A 23,959-nucleotide genomic window follows, 5' to 3' on the forward strand; every position below is an offset into this window, starting at 1 on the left:
TCCTCACGAACTTACCAACCTGCTGATGCCTACAAGGAGAACTACTAAGGCATTTGTGATAAACGCTCATAATCCTGTGTCTCACACCTTCCCTTCTCAAAAAAACATGAGAACACGGCTTTAAAATATGGTGAACAATAAGACCCATAATCAGTAAGATATGTTCGGGCTTGTTTTCATTATTAAGAGTATTCATTCACATAGCACTGAATAGTTTTATATAAGTGACATCCCAAACATTAGCCATACTGACACCATGAGGGACAGAGCAGTTATCAGCAATAAAATGGATTCATAGGGGTTAAATGACTTTGGCAAGATCATACATCTAATAAATTCATGGATCTGAGTCTTGACTTTATATCTTATCCTTCTATTTCTAATACTCTTCCACCAATTCCACGCATTTCTTTACACACAGAAGGAAATAGAGGGAAATATGTGAAGTGCATAATGGAATTATTCCAACGGTACAAAGTACATCTTCTTTTTCCTCTGTAATTCACCACAGAACCTCTGTATAATGCTGAAGCACAGTGAGTGCTCAAAAATACCCTTATCACCAGTCTCAACACAAACACACGTATACACACACACACAAATACACATACACACACATACACAGAGATAAAATTCTGGAAGATTGACCAAATCACTTTCAGAGGTCAAACTCAAGTAAGTGAGATTATAAATTATTTTGTTTTCTCATTTTTGTTTGCCTTTATTTTGAAATTGCCATACTCTTTAGAATGTATGACTTATTGTTAAAATGAAAGGACACCTGTTAATTCCACAGTAATATATGCAGCTATGTCCCTGAATTGAAGATTTCTTGAGTCCTAAATTAAACTCAGTATTAAATTAAGAACTAAGATAATGTTATTTCCCTCCTCAGCAGTTCAATGTCAAGCAAGTAATATATATGGTACAGTCAAAAATATAAACACAAGGGCGCCTGGGTGGCTCAGTGGGTTAAGCCTCTGCCTTCGGCTCAGGTCATGATCTCAGGGTCCTGGGAGAGAGCCCCGCGTCAGGCTCTCTGCTCAGCAGGGAGCCTGCTTCTCCCTCTCTCTCTCTGCCTGCCTCTCTACCTACTTGTGATCTCTGTCAAATAAATAAATAAAAATCTTTAAAAAAATATATATATATATATATATATAACCACGGGGCTGGGTGGGGGGACAGGAAGGACCTGGGAGGCTCAGTTGATTAAGTGTCTGACTTTGGTTCAAATCATGATCTCAGGGTCTTGGGACTGAGCCCCATGTTGGGTTCCCTACTCAGCGGGAAGTCTGTTTCTCCCCCTCCCTGTGTCCCTCGCTCTTCTCATGCTCTCCCTCTCAAATAAATAAAATATTTAAAAATATATATAAACACAGGGGGGACTGGTTGGCTTAGTCAGAAGAAGATGTGACTCTTGTTCTTGCATCATGAGTTTGAGCCCCATTTGGGTGTAGAAGATTACTTAAGTAAATGAACTTTTAAAATATAGATATAAATATAGATACACACACACACAAACACACACACACACACACACAAGTTATCCAGAACTTAAAAAAAAAATTAAGACTTTATTTATTTATTTGAGAGGGAGAGACAACTCAGGAGAGGGAGAAGCCGACTCCCCGCTGAGCAGAGAGCCCAACTCAGGGCTTGATCCCAGGACCCTGAGATTATGACCTGAGCCAAAGGCAGACACTTAACTGACAGAGCCATCCAAGCACTCCAGAACTTTTAAAATTTAACCTTATCTACTAAGAAGAATCTTAAGAATCAATGTAATAAGCATCTCTGTAAACCATTTAATAAAACTAATAGCAGCACTATACACAGAGAAGTTAACTTTCTAAAAACACATTAATATACCTTGTCTGACCTATCTTAGAAATAAATCTATGAGAAAGTCAGAATATCATTATTACCATTTTTAAAGTCAGACAACAAACCTTTGAAATTTCATTAAGATGTCAGTAGTAGAACTAAAGTAAGAATTAACAGCTCCTGACTCAAATCTCCAGAACATGTTAAGTGAAAAAAAGCAAGGTGGAGAAAAGTGTATATATATATATCTAGAAAAGTGTATATATGTATATAAAGTGTACATATGTATATGTGTCTGAATGCATAAGTATGGGGGAACGTGGGTGGCTTAGCTGGTTAAGCAACAGACTCTCGCCTTCGGCTCAGGTCATGATGTCAGGGTTGTGAGATGGAGCTCCAAGTCGGTCTCCCCATTGAGTGGAGCCTGTCTAAGATTCTCCTTAGAATCTTCTGCACCGGGACGCCTGGGTGGCTCAGTGGGTTAAAGCCTCTGCCTTCGGCTCAGATCATAATCTCAAAGTCCTGGGATCGAGCCCTGTGTTGGGCTCTCTGCTCTGCGGGGAGCCTGCTTACCCCCCATCCCACCCCACGCCTGCCTCTCTGCCTACTTGTGATCTCTGTCAAATAAGTAAATAAAATCTTTAAAAAAAAGAATCTTCTGCACCTATCCTGCCCACTCCCTGCCCCCCACTCGCATGTGCACACACACAGATACACATGCTCTCACTCTCTCTACTTCACTAAAATAAAAAATGGTATATGTATGTAATATGCTACAGCTACCCAAAGGCTGAGGGTAGAGAATATAAATACAAATACATACATACACACACATACATACTATCTACATAAATATATCAATATACACACATATATACACATATGTATATACACAGAGACATACAAATACATACACACACACAAAAAAAAAACCTTAGTTTTCTTTTAGGAAATTGAAAAATTAAACCATAAAATATAAATTTTAAAACATTATCACTACAGGGACATAGGAAGAAAAAACATAGCAGATAGGGAAAGAAGCTAAATTTCTTGAAAATATCTTGTTTTATAGATTTGGCTTTGGAACCATACAAATCTCTTAGAGAATTATAAAACAAAGTCAAATTTTTAAAAATTGAAAACAATCCATAGATATCAAAAGCAAAATTCAAATGTGTCATTGTGATAGAACAATAACTAGAAGATTTCTTTAAAACAAGAATTTTTATATACAGCCCACGTAGAATATATAATCCTAAATACAGAAAGAATTTCAAAGAGGAGTGCCTAGTTGGCTCAGTCAGCAGAACACATGACTCTTGATTTCAGGGTAGTGAGTTCAAGCTCCACACTGGGTGTAGAGATAACATAAATGAACAAATAAAGTTAAAAAAAAATTTTTTTTTTCAAAAAGAGCTCAATCTGTATTCAGTAAAAATATTGTTAATTATAATATGGATATTTTTATTCTGAAAGTATTAGATATTATAAAAGGCAAACAGAAGCAATTATGTTAACATCCTTAGGAACTGAGACTTTCAGCATAAGAGAAGTCAGGCACAAATATAGAATTAAAGAAGTAAGGGGGCGCCTGGGTGGCTCAGTGGGTTAAAGTCTCTGCCTTCGGCTAGGGTCATGATCCCGGGGTTCTGGGATCGAGCCCCGCATCGGGCTCTCTGCTCGGCAGGAAGCCTGCTTCCCTTCTTCTCTCTCTGCCTGCCTCTCTGCCTACTTGTGATCTCTGTCTGTCAAATAAATAAATAAAATCTTAAAAAAAAAAGATTTAAAGAAGTAAAGCCCTATAATTCTATATCTGAACTGGAAATAGTTGTAAAAATTTATGATTTAGTTTTTCTTTAAAACAAAACAAAACAAAACAAAACAAAACAGTCTTTCCTCTAATTGTCTACTAAGAAGCCTTAGAAACAGTAAGTGGCAATAATCGACAATAAGCACCCCTAGCACCAGACTGGTCTCTAAATAACAATTTCCACTAAAATATAATCAGGCTCTTTTTAATCTGCAGTCTGGGGAAGAAATTAGATAAAAATAAGCCTGGAACATCTTGTTATGCCACACGGCAAGGAAGCTATCCAAAGACTCCTGGAGATGTGCCAACTGATTTCAGGAACAAACTTCAAGAGCTTCTCACAGGCCAAAGTTAAGATAACTTAACCATCTATAGGAGTTCACTGATAAAGAGTTCATAGCAATGCTAAAAATAAAAAACAACAAACAAAAACAAAACCAAAATGCTCATTGTCACATTTAGAGGATGATAGGGAACCAACTTAATCTGTGAAATGGTATATATGAGGGAAAAAAATCAAACATTTTCATTTGCTTCCTGTACAAGCATATCTCAGAATAAATATATACATAAGATGGGTAAGAATACTTTTCTCTATAGAAGTATCCTCATTAATAAATGAAGAAGCAATGATAGCATGAGAATCTCACTATTTAACAGGCTCTAAATAAAATAATATATCTAGGCAGTATAATTATCACCAATGTTCAGATGTCCCAAAAAGACAGGACTCAACAATGGGAACCTCCTGATGAAATCACATGTCACCACCTATAAAGTTGCCCTACCGACAATTCAAAATACCATCAGATCATTCCTCTAGATTCAGTTACCAGCTTACAGAAATCAGGAAATAAAGGTGGAGAGAAGAACATGTTAAATGACACCACAGGCATTTAATCAGTTATAAGCAGTGTTACAACTTCTATAGGACATAGGAGTCCATTTCCTTATTGAGTAAGTTCCATGATGGACAGATGGATGGATGGGATGAAGGAAGAAAATGAGAGGGAATAAAGTAAAGAGAGAGGTAGGAAGAAAGTAAAAGAAAGGGGGAAATTTATGGATTAAAAAAGACTAGAAACAGGGGCACCTGAGTGACTCAGAGGGTTAAGCCTCTGCTTTTGGCTCAGGTCATGATCTCAGGGTCCTGGGATCGAGCCCCTTATCAGGTTCTCTGCTCAGCAGAGAGCCTGATTCCCCTCCTCTCTCTCTGCCTTCCTCTCTCTGCCTACTTGTGATTTCTGTCAAATAAATAAAATCTTAAAAAAAAAAAAAAAAAAAGACTGGAAACATATCAACCAATTATACTGTTAAAAGCAGCTTTGGAGATACACCAGAATATTTATGGATGAAATGACATGATGTCTGAGAGGAGAGAAGGTAGATACGGGTGGTGATGAAACAAAACTAGCCATGAGTTATAAGTGTTGAAGATGGATGATGGGGACATGCAGGGTTTTTAAAGACTATTCTATTTAAATTTTTCCAAAATAAAAGTAGTCCCTGGCTACTAGTCTAAGATGTTTGCAAACTAATTTGTAAGGCAAATAAAAATGATTTAAAAAATCGATTGGTTTATGTAATTAAGCATAAAATCACTCGAAGAATGATTCTAATTCATGCTATATACTAAGTTGCTGTGTTATTATGTACTGCACTCATTCTTCATTAAAAATAAACATTGACTTTTGCAAACAAAGAGAAAAATCCAACAGAACATGGAATTTCTATTTCTTTCTTTAAGGTAATCCGACAACACTCTCTCAAATGACTTTTTTTTTTTTTCTCTCAAATGACTTTTACAATAACCTTAATGCTTTTAATAACTCTTTTAAGCTAGACAAGCCCTTTGATAACACCTAGAAGAAAGAGGTAAAAGAAAATGGCTTCTGCTTAAACATACATAGAAAAGCAGAATCTGGAAGTAACTAAATACTCTAAGTGATGTTCAGATGATAGAGTTCATAATACTAATTACATCATTTTTTCCAAAAAGGAATCAATGTGGGGCAAAACATGATATCCTTGTAGAAATGTGCATCAACTACCCACCTTATTGTCCAGTTTTCTTGCCTCCATTTCAAACAAGACCACTCTGTTATCCTTTATTTCTTCAGCTGAAATCTATGAGGAGATATGGTAAGTGAAAGTATGTTTTAGGGATTCTGATAAACTCAGAAGTACTGATTTATTCTGTTATCTGATAATAGATATAAACTGTACTAATATAAATGAACTTTTAAATCTTTGATAAGAAAAAAGTACCATTCAGAAAGATTGATCATTATTTCTATTATGTGTATAAAATATTTTCCCCAAATATGCCAAATCTCTATTATACAACTTATTTTTCAAATGCTGTTGCCCAAACTAGATCTTCCCCATTCCAGTGAAAAATCAAAGCCCCTGGGGCGCCTGGGTGGCTCAGTAGGTTAAGCATCTGCCTTCAGCTTATGTCATGACCTCAGAGTTCTGGGATCGAGCCCCATGTCAGGCTCCCCACTTGGGAACTCTGCTTCTCTGTCTTCCCCGCTGCCCGCACCACCCAACTTGTGCTTGCTCTCTCTCTCTCTCCCAAATAAATAAATAAAATTTTAAAAAAGTAAAAGAAAAATCAAAGCCCTGAAAAACTGCATGACCCTATCTAAAGTGGGAGCAAATCATACCTAGAGGATACTTTAAATGAAATATCAGATCAACGTTTTTCATCCAACATCATTGAAAAACTTATTCTATTTAAACACAAATTCCAGGCTATCATGACCCCAAGAGCAATAGAGCTAACTACCGTAAGGTTCTGTCTCACAGAAGTCAACACTCCACGGACACTTAAAATTCTTATGCCTCAGGAGATTTAAACTAGAGCAGAACAGTTGCTTAGGGAAATGCCCTCATAATGACAACAACCCTCAAACAGGAGGGAGCCAGCCCTCCATTCTCAGAGCTAAAGTTAGAAAATATTGCTCCAGGCAGTGATAATTTGGACAGAAACTCTAGAAGATAATTATTTTATACTATTATTTAAAGATATTTATTTAAAGTGTGGCATTAGGTAATTTGAAATCTAAAACAGTATAAAGCATATATTCATTTGCCTAGGACCAGTAATTTAGCAATGGAAAAATCTGAGTGGGAGGATGGGCAGGAGAGCACGAGCACAGAAAAGATGGTTAAGAGTTGAGAGGCTCATGGGTGCCTGGCTGGCTCAGTCAGAAGAGCATGTGACTCTTGATCTCAGCATCATGAGTTCAAGCCCCATGCTGGGTACAGAAGCTACTTAAATAATGAAATAAAAACTTAAAAAAAAAAAAAAAGGGTTGAGAGGTTCAATGGCCATGGCATAATATAAGATCCATTTGGAATTAAATCCATGATGCAGTTTCTGTCCTATTGGGGGAACTTTGTAGAGGGTCAAATTAATCCATTCAGATGATTAAGTCATTTCTCTCTAACTTGGGGATTTACACTTCCATGAGGGAGAGACAAGCTTCACCAAGCTACATCTGATTCCATGAGCAACTTAAAAGACTGGAAGAAGGAATTCCCATACTGCATTTTTCTCCTTCTTTTTGACCCAACGCATTTCCCATTTGTGATCATTGTAAGGCAAGTAAGGATGAAGGGCAACATTCGGGATGAAATGATAAAGCATGGCTATAGAGTATTTGTCTGATATGTACAGTTTCAGCATGTCCTATTACGCTAAATCTTTTCAGGCAAAAGACAAGTATCTTCTTGTTACCGTAATGCTCCCTTTCCCTGCAGGTCTGCCATTTTTAAGCACCAGGGGTCGAGTCAGCTTCTTACTGGAAACAATCTGTTGAAATTGGAAAGTGATACAAAAAGCTATTTCACTTCAGTATGTGAATTTTTAAACTGAATGATTTCAAAAAAAAGTTGAGTATAAAGTTAAGTCAACTTAAGTCATTAGAAATGGAAACATTAAGTCCATGCCTTAAAGATTTAGAGATCATAAAACACATCTACATATTTAAAACCAACTAGAAAAGACTTCCAAGGATCCAGTCCTGGCAGATATGATCTCTCCAACCACTAGTTTCTTTATCAATTACTTCAAAGTTTAACTTCCTCCCTGTAGTGGAAAAAGAGGAAAGGATTCTCTTCATATATACTAATCACTGAGCTGAAAACCCTATGGATGAGAGGTGGGCCTCAGAACACTCAATAAATGAGATTCAACTTTTCAACTGATGCATAACTTCAATATATAACCCCCACAAAATATCATTTTTGATTAAAATAATATAGTAGGGGTGCCTGGGTGGCTCAGTGGGTTAAAGCCTCTGCCTTTGGCTCAGGTCATGATCTCAGGGTCCTGGGATCAAGCCCCACATCGGGCTCTCTGCTTTGCAGGGAGCCTGCTTCCTCCTCTCTCTCTGCCTGCCTCTCTGCCTTGTGATCTCTGTATGTCAAATTAAAAAAAAAAAAAAAACTTAAAAAAATTAATAATATAGTAGACCTAGGTACTCTCAAATAGCTGCATCTATCAAATTCATTATAATTTAGCTACAGTATTAATTTTTTCCAAAAAAAATCAATACTTTAATTTTCTCTTTGACACTATTCATCAAAGTTTTAGAAAACTGATCAACTTCAGTTTCATATTGTCCTTGAGACACAGGAAATACCAAGATCCCCAAACAATACACAGAAAAATGAACAAATCTAGGCAATAATGTCACCCACTGAAAAACAATGAGTCTTCCCTCCTGAGGCCTTCCCAGCTCTATTACAAATGGTCATGATCTCTCTTCATTTTTTTTAAAGATTTTGTTCATTTATTTATTTGAGAGAGGAGCATGTGGCAGGGCGGGGTCGGGGGGAGGGCACAGCACAGAGAGAGGGACAAGCAGATTCCCTGCTGAGCAGGATCTCAAGACCCTGAGAGCACAACCTGAGCTGAAATTAAGAGTTTTACAACCAACTAAGCCACTCAGGTGCCCTGATTTCTCTTTAGAACTCAGACTCTGAGAAAGAAACAAAATGGTGAGTTTACAGGCACACCTCTACCCTGATCAAATCCGTCACAGAGGAAAGACAGATAATTAAGTAATTATGGATGGATGGTTGATGATCAGGTAGAAGCAGTAGAGAGTACCCGGGTGAGCACAGGGTGGCGCTCCAAACTACTCAAGGGGGTCAGAGGAGGCTTACTAGAGAGGAAGGCGTACACTGATTCACCTAAGGTTGAGGAAGATCAGGCCAGGTAAAGGGACAGTGTTGGGCCATCAAGTATCTAGAGGGATCAGTCATGTTAGTTAGAATATTAGAGAGGTTGCTGTTACTTTGAAAACATTTATGACTTAAGCCTAAGAACAAAATTGTAGGGGTGCTTGGGTGGCTCAGTCTGTTAAGCCTCTGTCTCTTGGCTTAACCTCAGGTCATAATCCAGAATTTCAGAATCTCATGTGCTCAATGCAAAATCTGCTTGTCCCTCTCCCTCCCCATCTGCCCCTTCTGACACCCTCTTTCTCAAAAAAATAGGTAAATAAAATCTTACCAAAACAATTTTTTTTAAAGAAAAACCAATAGTACACAAAGCAGCTAGAGCAATGGTATTATTTACTGCAATGTTAAACGAAACACCCCAACTCAAAAGAATTAATGGGTTTTGCCAAAAACACATAGTCCCTGCCCTTATGAAAAACAAGACAAATTCTATAATGTTCAAACCAAACATACTAATATATGAAACAGGTCTGTAAAGTGATTACATACGTCTCAACTCTAAAAATTAAACTAATTAACACTTACAAAAATGCCCAATTCTCTGGTTAAAGTTTAGACACAATATACTGCAGTAGCTAATTATACTCACTTGTCCAAGGGTACATTCAAATTCTCCTAAGAAGTCATCATCATTCAGCTGGATGGTTTTGTTGTCAATGTCATAAATCCCAAATTTCAATTTCTGAACCACTTCAAAGTAGTAATCAATAATAAATGTCTTGGAAAATGTGGGATTCAAGCAATTCTTAATCCTTTCTGTGCGATCAACCTATACTCACCCCAAAACAAAAAGTTCATATTAAAGTGCCCTTACATTTTAGCATCTTTATGTACTATAGGTAACTAAACATAAGCATAACAGATAGCTAAAGAAAGTTTCCATATGTAGATGAAAAATTCCACAATCAAGGACAAACTTGCCCCCAAAAACTGCATTAACATATGAGCTGTTTTCATTATTCTTAACAGTTGTAAAAAGCACTTCACATTATCAAAAGAGCAATTCAGAATCCTTTTCACCTACAGTATTTAACATTACCTCATACCACTGTTGACCACTCGTATTTAAAAATAACACACATAAAGGGTCCGACTTTGACCCTACATCCATATCCAAAAGATTGTCACAGGAAACATTCAGCTCCACCTTCGTAACGCATTGGGCAGCCATCTTGAGCTGTGAGAAAACCAAAGAAACAGGATGCTAATGAAATGGTGCCTTTAATAAGGTCATACATTCCCAATGAAACCGCTGAATTCTTAGGAAAAACTGTCAGAATAGGAACCCGGAGTAAACTCGCTAGAATAAGACTGTTAATATGTGGGGCGCCTGGGTGTCTCTGTGGGTTAAGCCTCTGTCTACAGCTCAGGTCATGATCTTAAGGTCCTGGGATTGAACCCTGCATGGGGCTCTCTGCTCAGAGGGAAGCCTGCTTCTCCCTCTCCCACCACCATCCCCGTTTGTGTTCCCTCTCTTGCTGTGTCTCTGTCAAACAAATAAATAAAATCTTTAAAAAAAAAAAAAGCAGAATTATTCCTTAATAAGAAACAAAATTCACAAATTCCCAATTTGCCTACTAAATACCTGACCCAGGTATTTTGTAAAACTAAACGTAAATCTGAATCTAACTTCAGATTACTTTATTTTGTCATCTTACATTTTCAAAATTATTAAGTGCCAAAATACACAGTGCTGACAATATGTGCCAAAGATATAAAGATCAAGGAGAAGTCACTGAAGCAGACAGAGAATAACTGACAGTACCAAGAGTGTGGGTTAGACTGACATTCCCTGGGCTTTGAAGGATTCCTTTAGGTGAAAAGAGAGACAGCACAGAGTAGAAAAGAATCAAGACATTAGAAGGCACAGTGAGGACACCTCATCATGTGTCGCAGAAGTAAGCATTCATGTTGGGGGAAACCAAGCTGGATAGGAAGAGGGTCAAGTTTGGTGTCCTGAGAGCTAGGCTGAAGTACTTGGCGGGGGTGGGGTGTGTGGATAGGAGGTACTACTAAAAGTTCTCAAATTGAGGATAATAGAATGAAATGATTTATTTTTAAATGTCTCTTGTGTCGGGGCACCTAGGTGGCTCAGTTAGCTAAGGGTCCGACTCTTAACCTCAGTTCAGGTCTTTGCTCCTTCCTCTTCATCACCCGGTATGATAGGCTCTGGAATCAGACAGATGAGTTCTCACCTGGATCCCACACTGACTTAATGTGTCACCTCAGGTGAGAGTCTCAACCTCCTTATAGCCCCTTGTTTTCCTCATCTGCAAAATGAAAATAATATTTCTCATACAGTTGTTCCAAGGACTAAATGAGTGAATATATTAAAATAGTGCCTAGTACATAGTAAGTGTTCCAAAGTTGTTTATTACTATTATATTATTTTAGGACTACTTGTCTCCAGGTCTGATCTTCTCCCATATATCCCATGTTTCTTTTTTTTTTTCTTTTTTTTTTAAACTAGTCTATTCCATGATGATTTCCCTAATGATTCCAAACTACATCAAGTCATTTGAATTCCTGCTGCAATAATAGTAACAGATAACTACAGTATAGGAACAAGATCAAATCTGGAGTACATTTAGAGAAATACTTGGGTGGAATCCTGCATCTGTGTGACCTCAAATAAATTACTTTTTGAGCCTAGATTTTCTCATCAGTGAAAATGGAGATACTGTAAGTAAACTTACAAATCGGGCATGTGCTGTGCATCTTGCTTTCATATCTAACATAGAACCTATGGAATAAATGCTTAGTTGTATAATTTTTTTCTTAAGGTAGTTTAAGTCTTATAAATTGTATGTTAGCTGTACCCAGGATAATGCAGTACCCTGTGGACAGATTTAGAATGAGTAAAGATATCTAAAGCTCCTGAAGAACATGTAAAGAATTGCCTACCAGCAAGCAGAAAGCCCTCAAATTCCAAAAATGGAGAGAATTCAACAGAAAATGTACTGTATCTATGTGTGAAGTCAGCCTCATAGCAAAAAGACACAATACATCAGAGGAGCATTTTTTCCCCCTAACAATGCTCATACAAGAGCCACAAAAACAATATGCCAGACACACGTGATTATTTAGTAAATTGTTGACATTACATTACTATATTGCTGTTAGGACACAAATTTCCTCTATTAACAGCATTCCCCCATGAAAATGACTCTGAATGCAGCCTCATTTGTTTCTAGAAATTCATTATGGCTGAATGACAAATGGAAGAAATTACATAAACAATCAGGTCTGGAACCTTTTAAAACCCGTATCTCCGATGATGCTTTTCTCATTTCCTTTCGGTGTCATCATCTAGCACATGACACACAATTTTTAAAAAAAGCAACAGGGCATTCTTTGATGATGGAGGAAAATAAGGCAAATGTTTTGTACCTTTGAGTATGGAGAATAGGAGATTTGTCTGGGATAAGTGAACAGGCAGAGGAATGTGTGTGTACAACTAAAGAGTGATTCTATGTGTTTTACTGCCCAAAATACAGGATGATAGAAAAGACAGAAAGAACCTCCTCCAGGAGTGGACAATAGCTTCTTACAACACAGATTACTTATTGGAGAATTGTCTAGTTTCTAAAATGCAAATAACACCTGGAAATACTAACCCTATCAACCATTCTCCCAGTAACCCTAATTTGCCTGAATCAACGTTATATAACACAGACAGTTCAAAGGAATTAAAAATAAGACCTAATCATTGAATTTGGCCTGGATGTATGAAATTTAAAGCATATGGTCACTCCTATGCCTGAAATTTCTGAGGTCTAGCTGAAAATTCTTCGGTCTTGTGTGCTTTCTCTTTTCCCATCTTTCCTTGGAGGTACTCCTTAGGTCTACTCAGTAAGCAGATTCTGCCTAGAACAATTTCAAATCTCTCTCAACTATGAAGGTGTAGAACCTTCCCTATGCCTATGGTCACAACTTCTTCGGGTCTTCTGAGCTCTACCTGCCTACTTAACGGTCTCCAGACAGGCACTCCCACTGCCATCATCTTTCCATTCATATCATGATTTTATCACTTCTGATTAAAAAAAAAAAAAATCTGATGCCTGGGTGGCTCAGTGGTTAAGCATCTGCCTTTCACTCAGGTCATGATCCTGGGGTCCTAGGATCAAGCCCTGCATTAGGCTCCCTGCTCAGCAAGGAGTCTCCTTCTCCATCTCCTTCTGCACCTCTCCACCCCCGCCCACCCCACTTGTGCTCTCTCTCTCTCTCTCAAATAAATAAATAAATAAATAAAATCTTAAAAAAATAATAAATTTTTAAAAAATCATTACTGGCTATCCAGAGTCTACCCTAGTCCAATTAGCTACACCTGGAATTCATGGCTCTGTCTACATCTGCCCCCAGCCTGTCATTTAAATTCGTCAAGATCCATTTCAAATGACATTTTCTCCATCAAGCTGTTGCTGATTCCCCCGTAGGGCAGTTATGGTACTGATGCTATTTTCTTACCACTATTGTTACTTGTATGCATGTCCCACACTCTATCTCCTGTGTGCTGAGGACAAGGCCTGTTTTTTACTGCTTCCTCTGCATCCTGAAACGTGCTGTCTGATGCTTGACACACGTTTTTCATGGCTGAAATATCAGTAACTTTGGAGTCAGTAGATTTGGTTCAAATTTCCTTCCCATCATTTATTTGGGTGTCAGCTTTACCAAATTGTCTGTCAGAACCTCAGTTTCCGCATCTATAAAATGGGGATAAAAAAATTACCTGACAATTGTAGGTTTATAGGACACTCACATTTTTAGATAGTCTATGAATTGTAGCAATTATTATTTTATAAACTATTCAAATATTTTAACTAATAGTCTAGCCATCAATGGCTTATTATTCAATAGTAAGACATGATGAAACTTTCTCATCCTTGTTTATAAAGAAATTCTTAGAAAAATAATAAAAGAATGCCTGGGATTTACACAAAATTAAGTTGCCAAGCAGGCAGCCTTTCTTATAGATAAGTGCTAATTTTCCTAAATCCTCTCAGAAGAGTTTGTTTACCTGAGCTACAGCACGGTTGGTGCATGGGGGAGGGGGGGGCAGAGCCAGTGTCAGTGACTCATTATTTGTTGTAGAACAATTGGGAGGGAGAAGTCAGTACCCAGCCACCAATGTCTCTAGGAAATTTCACTCTTTAGCTACTAAATGAGGAGGCTGGCAACATTACAAAGTTCTCAAAGGTTCCTTCTGGTTCTAATACCATGATTCACTAACTGCTATCCATACTGCATCTTGCATGACCTCCACTGAAAGCGAGCAGGGTAACCTTGGGGCAGCTGGAATGGGGCCCAGCAACATCAGCAGGACACACCCCATGCAGTGCTTCTCAAATTGTGTGGCTCAGAACAGTACAAGTGTCCTCCTCAACCTCCCTAAAAAAGTGGGGGAAGGGTAATATGGCAGTCAGTTTAAAAGCTGCCACTACTTGGAGGTCTCAGGTCAAACCAACAAGTGTTTACATTAAGAGGTTACTGTGTGGAACACCTGGGTGGCTCAGTCCTTGGGCATCTGCCTTCGGCTCACGTCAAGCCCCTCAGGTCAAGCCCCTTGTCATTGTTGGGCTCCCTACTCAGCGAGAGGCCTGCTTCTCCCTCTCCCATATCCTCCCCCTTGTGTTCCCTCTCTCTCACTGTGCTTCTCTCTGTCAAATAAACAAGTAAAATCTTTGAAAAGAGAGAGAGATTACTGAGTACCTATTATCCTGCTAAGGATAGTGGGGACCTGATATAGTAACAGAAGACCTTGGAACTCGTTATAATTCTATTGGGGAGTTCCATTCATTCAACAGTTATTTACTGAGTATCTTCAATGTGTTCGGCATAGGGTGGGGAAAGAATGCAAAGCAAAAGCAAAATACCTAGCTATCCACATATACACGGAAATAACACAAACAATATAAAACCGTGTGGTGCAGAGAGGAAGCAATCAAAGTGCCCTCAGAGCTGGAGAAGAAATCTACAGATTTCTATTTTTACCGAGGATTAAAACTCCATTCCATTATAAAATAATTTATATTCATGTTGCCATTTGTTACTGGATCATTTTTTTCCCTTAAAAATAGAGAGTGGGAGGGGCACCTGGGTGGCTCAGTGGGTTGGGCCTCTGCCTTCCACTCAGTCATGGTCCTGGGGTCCTGGGATGGAGCCCTACATCGGGCTCTCTGCTGGGCAGGGAGCCTGCTTTCCTCTCTCTCTCTGCCTGCCTCTCTGCCTACTTGTGATCTCTGTCTGTCAAATAAATAAATTAAAAAAAAAAAATAGAGAGTGGGAGAGGGGAGAATGGAAAGAGTTAGTAAATACACGTGGCTGGATAATTTCTGGGTTTTGTTTTCTACAAAACTTTCAAAATGCTTCCAAATAATATATTATCTTCTGAACTTTACAAAAAAACAAAAGAAAAACCTAGTAAATCGGGCAAGACAAGGAATAAGTACTATACGGCAAGAGATCAATACACCAGAGCTAAGACTATAATATCTGGATTGTCCCAGAATGTTAATAATATTCAGCACACTGTTAACTTTCAAAATAACACATAGTGTCTATTAGAAAAAATAATAATAATTTGCCCAAACATTTAAATTACCTGCCCAAGATAAAAAAGCTAATAAGTAGCAAGGCCAGATCAAGAACCCAGATTTGTTTCCTATCATGCCAGAATGCCCTGAGAGCACTAAGGCCTGTAATTAATCATTACTTAGTATAGCAGCAATATTCTCTAATTAACTTCCCTATAGCTTTCTAGTTAGTATATCAAATGTAAATATTCAGCCTGACACAAATTAACAAATACAATCTCACAAAATTAGAAGATTAATTTTTAGGCTACAACTATGATTATCTTTCTTAAACAAAAATAACCAGAATAAACAGTAACGGCCAAGCAATGGAAGAACTGGAATGGTGTGCATTTACATCATAGCAGTTCCTCTTCAAAACAGCACATTACACTGTGAATTACTTAGGGTTAAGAAAGCATTTTCTTCTTGCTAGAGTCTCCACATACACAGATCTTCATGCGGAACACAGGATCGTGGTGCTTTCTGAAGGCAGCAACATTCATTCTCAGGAATATACCACACTTAATAGCCAGAGAAAAACTTACATTAAAGGAATGTACAGTAAGCCTGCCCTGCATTTATTAAGAAAGTGACACCTGGGGGGCTCAGGTGGTTAAGTGTCTATGTCTGCCTTGGGGGTCCTGGGATTGAGCCCTACATCTATCTGGCTTCCTGAGCAGGGAGCCTGTTTCTCCTTCTCCCTCTGCCACTCCCGCTGCCACTCCCCCTGCTTGTGCTCTCTCACTCTCTCTCTCTGTCAGAAAATAAATAAAATCTGAAAGAAAAAAAGAAAGAAAGAAAAGAAAAGAAAGAGTGAAAGAGATGCCCACATTTTTTTTAATACCTGCAATGGAATACTAGCCATGGCGATAGAGAATTAGAATTAAGCCAAGCATTAAAGCACGTAAACAGTGAAAAGGGCATGTTTTCTTTTTAAATGTTAAAAAGGGACCAACGGGACGGGTCACCGAGCCAGGAGTCTGAAAAAATGGAGTGTAGTTCTTCATGAGCCCTACCACGTGCCCCAAGGGCTATAACTGCTCTAGGCCTCGGGTTTTTCAACTGTTAATTTTAAGAGTAGAGCCAATCACTTTAAGTAACTTTAAAGCCTCTTCTAGTTACTATTCCATGACTAATTACAGTGAATATGAACTTGTTTAGGAAGTGGTACTAAAAGAGTAGAAAAATTTAAAAAGTAGAAAATAGCAGAAAATTTATAAGAACCCAAAAGAGAAACATAAGGAAAAAAATAACATTTCCCAAATTCAGCTTTCATCTCCCACTACCAAAAAAGCTATACCTGAAAAAATATATATTTAGATACTTTCCCACCAGTTAGGTAACTTTGCTTGAAATTCTTAAATTCTGTATCCCCAGATGACTTGAAAAAGTATAGTATACCAACAAACAAAACACCAGCCCCAATCTATTAGGTACATGCAGCATAATGAGGAAGTGAGTTTTACTACCATCCATGGAATCTCACATTATTAAACTCCCAACTCGTATTACAGCAGCAAAAGGAACCAGCATTTGACTACCGTTTTTTAAATGAATTTCCAGATTCTTGAATAATCCTGAATAAAATCTAGATAGCAATGCTATTGCTGATATCTGAACATGCAGAATTGGGAAAAGATATAGTTTTGTATTACTCTTATTTTATTATTTTTTTAAAAAGATTTTATTTGTCAGAGAGAGAGAGAGCACAAGCAGGGATTGCGGCAGGCAAAAGGCATGCAGGCCCCCCTGAGCAAGGAGCCCCAGGGCAGGACTCAATCCCAGGATCCTGGGATCATGACCTGAGCTGAGGCAGATGCTTAACCAACCGAGCCACCCAGGTGTCCCTTACTCTTACTTTAAACACAGAAAGCATGTGCAGTTTTACCCTGTCCTTACTGTTACAAAGTGAGCAATTAACTAAGTTCCCTTCCTTGATTTCTCTAGAAAACTCCTAAGATTATACTGATCTGTTCTATGATTCGTAGCAGGCGATAGAATTTACTTCACATGTATTTTCTGGTTAGACTGCTTTACTAATCCCAACGGCTGCTTTATACACATTTTAGAAATGTCACTGATTATATTGTCAAGCTTATCTAATGAACAGTTCATAGTATATGCACTGTTAATAAAAGTTAGAAGCAGTTGCAACATCACAATGTTGCCTCACTTTAGGAAACATGCATCTTGGCAAAATTAGCTACAAAGTAAGTATCTACAAAGTGAATCATCTTTTACCAAAAATGGCATTGATAAAAATCAGAGCTACATCCCCTAGCAGAAATTCCAGGGTACTCAGTTGAAAAATGTTAAAATTCTAAGGGCTCAGTAAAGCTGCTGGCAGTTTGGATACTATAAAAAGGCACATCGACCTGCTGAGACTGCTGTCCCTTGGTGTTCAGATCTATTTAAGAACTCCCCACCTTCTGGCATCTTCTAGATGTTGGGCCAGCCATCAGAACTTCTCACCTGTCCCTACTATCCAACTATGCCCAACTCTAAAAGCACGCTTCCTAAAACTCAGCTCCCTTCCTTCTCTTCCTAGCTGGGCCATACAATATTTAATTGGGCAAGACAGGCATTTCACATTTTGTCACTTTCTGCTCCTTTCCAGTTCATGGTGAACAATGACACAAAATAATTCCTTCAGTTTAAAGCTGGAACAACTACAACTACTTCGTTCTTAAGATTTAAGTTTGGGGGCACCTAGGTGGCTCAGTGGGTTAAAGCCTCTGCCTTCAGCTCAGGTCATGATCTCAGGGTCCTGGGATCCGAGCCCTGCATCAGGCTCTCCGCTCAGCAGGGAGCCTGCTTCCCTTCCTCTCTCTCTCTGCCTGCCTCTCTGCCTACTTGTGATCTCTGTCAAATAAATAAAATCTTAAAAAAAAAAAAAAAGATTTAAGTTTGTACATTGAACAGTGGCACCTGTCTGGCTTAGTCGGTAGAGTATGGGACTCTTGATCTTGGGGTTGTAAGTTCAAGCCCCACCTTAGTTACAGAAAGTACCTAAAAATAAAATCTTTTAAAAAATAATGAAGTTTTGTATGTTGAGCAAGGACTGTTGAAATGTTTATACATTTCCTGATTTCAAGAATATTCCGTTTATGGTTACTTGGCACATAAATGTCAACTGGTTTTAACTTTCTGGCAGCCCTCTTTCTATTTCCAAAACATGAACAGTTTAATAATACTATTCAATCACTCAACGCATATTTATAGAGTACCTACTGTGGGTCAGGTCACGTTCTGAGGTGTTGGGAGAACAATGAACAAAACAAGTAACCTGCCCTCCTGAGGTTACACTATAGGGAGAAAGACGATAAAAAAGATAAGTAAATGAGGGTGGGGGAGACACCTAGCTGGATCAGTCAGTAGAGCACCAGACTCTTGCCTCAGGGTCATGAGTTCAAGTCCCTGTTAGGCGTGGAACCTACTTCCAAAAAAAAAAAAAAAAAGTAAATAATCAACCTAATGGAATTATATAAGCCTGAAATGGTGAATACCTAAAATGGGGAAACCAGTCTCTTCTGAACAACATATGTTATGTGATATTTGATTCACAGAGTTTATGTAACGTATGTGTGGTTATAAAGTATAACAGTCAAATAAACATCTGTAAAACCACTACCCATCTTAGACTCTTTGCATCTCTACATCAAGGGCCAGTAAACTTTTTCAGTAAAGGAACAAAAAGTAAATATTGTAGTTTTGGCTGGTCAAGAGGTCACTCATGGTCTCTGTCACAACTACTCAATCTGCCCTGGTAGAATGAAAGTGGCCACAGACTGAACAGGCATAGCTGTATTCCAATAAAACTTTATTTACAAAAATAAGCCATGGGCTAGATTTGGCCCACAGGCTGGAATTTGCTGATCCTTAATTTAAGTCAAAGACTCTGAAGTGTTGGAATCACAGACTCTTAGAACATTGGAATCATAGGCTATTTGACCCAAGGGTCCTACAGCGTTAGTTACTATCTGAATCACAGGATTCTAGAAAGTCACCCTCGAGCCTCAGAGTGTTAGAAGTATAGAGCTTCAGTCGTTAGATGTTAAAATCACGTAGATGGTCTGGACATGAGTCAAGGAGTTCTAGCCCTTAGTTGACCAGTATGGTAGCCACTGGTGACATGAGGCTACTGAGCATTTGAAATGTGGTGCCTCTGAGATGACTGAGCATGTTTTCAAAGACTGAAATTAAAAAGAAATGTGAGAACTCTCAATAACTTTTTAGATTAATCACATATCGAAATGATTTTTAAATACATTTGGTTAAATAAAATATATCACTAAAAATGTTTTAAAAAGATAAGTTAGTAAAATATACAGTATGCTAGGTGTTAAAGTGCTAAAGGAAAAATGAAGCAGGGGAGGACTAAAGCACTAAAGGCGGGGTACAACTCTAGATATTTTATAACCTTATCTTGACAACACAATCGGGAAATACTTGTTTTGATTTTCACTTCTTTTCAAATAATCCCGATCCCTAAACAGATGAAAATGTGACCAACAAGTTCCTCTTTACAGTTGCAGATATCTATTTTAACATGTACTACCATGTTAGAGAAACAGTGAGCTAAAGCTCAGAAACCTGAAGTAGCCTGATGAAAATGCGTATTGCAACCATGCTGTGCTTGGGTAATTTTCACAGGAACCACACATAATACACCCCCTGGTAACAGGACATTTCAAAATGATTTGCTAAAACGAGTAGTATTTCCTTCTATTTTTCATGGGAAAACTGTATTAATATGCTATCCATCTAGCTTATGTCGGTAAATGTGACCAGTAATATACTGATTTTAATTTTTTAAAAAATATGATTGGAAAAACAATGATTGCCCACTGATAAGCTGTTAAATACTAAAAGAATACAGCTTCTTCAAAAGAATCCCAATATTCTTCCACTGGTCTCTTCAAATGTAAGCCAGCATAATCAACTTAAATGTAGTTATCATCATCTTACCAAATGCACATATAGCAACTGGTTTTGATTACATCAGACACTTAAGTAATGTAGTTAAATAAAATCTATGATACAGGGGCTCATTTAAACCACCTTCTCAGTCAATCTTTCAACAAATCTTCAACCACATATTCTACCTAATTGTTCGTTGGCCTTTAACCTGCCTAGCGATCGTTATAATGTAAGTAAGAACAGGAAGGAAAAACATTGGTGGGAAGGAAGCTAACCTGGGGTCCTCAAACTAGTTGAGTACCACTAACAGATGGTGTCATTGATCCTTGCTAAAAGATCCACCTCAGAGATTATGTTTTTGGTGAGCAGTGGTGGCTCATTATAGATCTTCGAAGGTCAAATGTTATTGAGTCGTATTTCATATCCAACACTAACTTTCTCAGTTTTGCTGACAGGCACACTTTCTCACATAATAACTCACTGACTGAAAAAAAAAATGAAAAAGGAGAAAAGAAAACTCTAACAATAGTAGGGGGAAAAGCACAGCAATAGTACTGAGAGAGAAGGAGGATGAGGAAAACTATGTCAAAAGCTATACCAAGAATCGCTAGGAGGTAGGATAGTGTGAACTGGTTATCTGAACAGATGCTGCAAAAGAGATATTCAGGACTGCAGCATAGCATTGGAAAGAGTATACAAAAAATACCTGAATATGTGTAAACTTAGGGTGCCTTAAATTTATGTGGAAATCAAGACCACTGTCTATAAAGTGTTTACAGTTAGAAGTGAAAGTAGGAGAGGTGTCCAGTCATTACACAGCCCTGAAAAGACAAAGAATCCTTCTGTTTCCCCCATCCTGAAAACTCCTCTCCCTCTCCATTCTCCAGGAGCTAGATCTGACAGAAGAAATCCTGAAGGAGAACCAAGTGCACGCTTCATTGTGTCATCGTGCCAGAAATTCTGGGGAGTGCTGAAATTCACCTCCCCCTTACATCCAGAGAGTCTCAACATGGTCTAGTCCCAAAAACTTGCTTTATTTGAATATTTTCAGCCCAGACTGGGATGCATTTTTCCAAAACATCAGCCAAAAGCAAAATACCTCAGAAAGGCAAAAAAGTGGCCCCGGGTACCAAAGATTAATCTATTGGTCTCACTATAATTGCCGTCATATATGTCATCTGTTCTTAGTTCTCCTTTCTTATCCTTCCTTGCTTCTCTCTACCTATGCTCTATGCCCACATAAGTTTTGTTTGGCTCTGACCGGCAGCACTCAGAACTGGAGTTTGCAGACCCCAGTTAATGACAACAGCAAGATACATGTAGCTATATATGTGGCGGGTGTTCTGTTAAGTGTATTACAAATACGATCTTATTTAATTCACTTAAAAATTCGTATGACAGGGGCGCCTGGGTGGCTCAGTGGATTAAGCCGCTGCCTTTGGCTCAGGTCATGATCTCAGGGTCCTAGGATCGAGCCCCGCATCGGGCTCTCTGCTCCGCAGGGAGCCTGCTTCCTCCTCTCTCTCTGCCTGCCTCTCTGCCTACTTGTGATCTCTCTCTCTGTCAAATAAATAAAATCTTTAAAAAAAAAAAATTCGTATGACAGGGGCACCTGGGTGGCTCAGTGGGTTAAGCCGCTGCCTTCGGCTCAGGTCATGATCTCAGGGTCCTGGGATCGAGTCCCGCATCGGGCTCTCTGCTCAGCAGGGAGCCTGCTTCCCTCTCTCTCTCTGCCTGCCTCTCTGCCTACTTGTGATCTCTCTGTCAAATCAATAAATAAAAAAAAATCTTTAAAAAAAAAAATCGTATGACATAGGATGTATTTTATCTCTATTTTACAAATGTAGAAACAGGCCCTAAAAGGCTAAGTAACCTGCCCAAGGTCACACAGCTAACAAACATCAAAGCATACACTTGAAACCCAGCTAACTGTCTTATCCCAAGCAGAAATGTTCTTTACATTAAGCCATTAGGCCTGTGCCCTGAAGTCATACACAGACCTTAAATCCAACCCTAGTAATACTGTTTAGCACTTTTGTAGTTTGGTAAATTATTTAATCTGAGTCCCGAGTATGAAATAGAGTAACAATAACACCTAAGTCTGTGAGCATTAAATGAGCTAACAAATACAAACATTTTCTAGTACAGTGTTTATGGGTCACTAACCAAAAATCGCTATATTCAACCCCATATTCCTTCTGTTTCTCTATTTGATTTATTGAGGCAGCCACAAAAAGATAACACCAAGGGTAAGCAAAAACTGTGGGTCATCAACCAAGTGCAACGTTAATGGTCTGTATCCTCTGTCTCCCAGAGGTTCTGGCACTGCAAAACCAATGCAACTGCACTTCCTCCACGTCCCGAGTTGTAGTGAGTCCAAAGCCCTAGACAGAAGAATATGGGAGCCAGAGCCGGAACAGGAGCTTTTGGGAAACCCTGTCTCACAACCTTCGGCTCTGCTATAAAATCAAGTTACCTTTTCCCGCCCCACCTAGCTGCTTCTCCTGGAACCCTCAGCGGCTCTGAAGCGTGCCCTGTTCCTCCGAGCATTGGATTCAAAGCGAGGAACCCTGACCCAGCCCCTCACCCCACTGGGCGCTGCGGATTTTTCCAAGCGTGTCACCTTCCCCTGGGCCTCAGGCCCGACCCTCCCTGCTGGGGTAAGCTGACGAGCTGGACACCGCCCGCCCAGGTGCACGAACGCCAGGCCCTGGAGGCTCCTCGCGGCCCACAGCTTAGCCCCGAACTCTGGCTTCTCCGGAAGGCGTTAGCTAGCCCCAAGCCTCCCCAGGCTCGCACGCTGAGGCTCGAGAGTCCCCTGCGCGCTCCGGCCGATTCCTCGCCGCACCGAGCCCAGGGTGCACTTCCAGCGCGAGGGCCGTGTGGGCCCCACCGCGCGGAGCCTGCGGGCCCGGATTGTCCCCGAGCTGGCTCTCTTTCACCCTCAGGGGATTTGTGGGTTATTGGGGCCCCGCTAAACCAGCCCCGAAGCAGACAGAGGCCCACACTCACATCCGGCTCTCAGTGGTGTAAATCAGGCAGGGGTGGAGACCAGGCAGGCAGAGTCCACTAGGTAGCCGGGGCGCAGGAATTCACAGGAACCCGAGACCGAATGGGCAGAGGGGCGGGGCGGGCAGGGGAGTGGCTAAGGTGAAGCCCCGCCCACTATGGCCTCGGACCGCCCAGTACTGACTCTTACCTGCACCTAGGGAGTAGACCGGTGCTTTCAGGTCTTTTAGGAGCTGGCTTGCTTATGGAAGGCCCCAGCTGATTTTAGACACAAAAATGAGTTGGTTGGTGCACAAAAAAAATTTTCAGAAAGATAAGCGAATTAAAATATTTGAGAAAATTTATACCACTATCTGAAAAACCAGGAAAAAATCAGAAATGCGAACTCCTAAACATTCTTATTTACAACTTTTCAATATACACACTACCCGAGTCATTTTGCATCTGAATCTCATTTAATTCTCACAATTTTGTGACGCAGTTAGTGCCATTAACTCCATTTCGCAAATGAGAAAACTGATTGAGTAACTTGAAATATGATAGCTGAGTAATTGGTCTACTCGCCTGA

The 23,959-nt window shown here is 39.3% G+C and overlaps 1 protein-coding gene across 2 annotated transcripts in view; it reads right to left on the reverse strand.

Moving 5' to 3' along the window:
- The window catches only part of CPNE3 (copine 3), a 47,519-nt gene extending 24,015 nt beyond the window's left edge, over positions 1-23,504 (reverse strand). The window contains exons 1-6 of one of the 2 annotated variants that reach the window (XM_046019332.1): positions 23,395-23,487; positions 11,083-11,157; positions 9,927-10,064; positions 9,477-9,656; positions 7,380-7,454; positions 5,690-5,761 (exon numbers count right to left, since the gene is read on the reverse strand). In XM_046019332.1, the coding sequence (XP_045875288.1) occupies positions 5,690-5,761; positions 7,380-7,454; positions 9,477-9,656; positions 9,927-10,058 (459 nt within the window). In that variant the 5' untranslated portion in view covers positions 10,059-10,064; positions 11,083-11,157; positions 23,395-23,487. Of the gene's footprint in view, positions 1-5,689; positions 5,762-7,379; positions 7,455-9,476; positions 9,657-9,926; positions 10,065-11,082; positions 11,158-23,394 lie in introns of both variants that reach the window. The other variant, XM_046019334.1, reaches the window with a different exon arrangement.
- Positions 23,505-23,959: the final 455 nt, after the last annotated feature.

The sequence above is a fragment of the Meles meles genome, chromosome 1 (assembly GCF_922984935.1).
Source record: "Meles meles chromosome 1, mMelMel3.1 paternal haplotype, whole genome shotgun sequence".
Lineage (NCBI taxonomy): Eukaryota > Metazoa > Chordata > Mammalia > Carnivora > Mustelidae > Meles > Meles meles.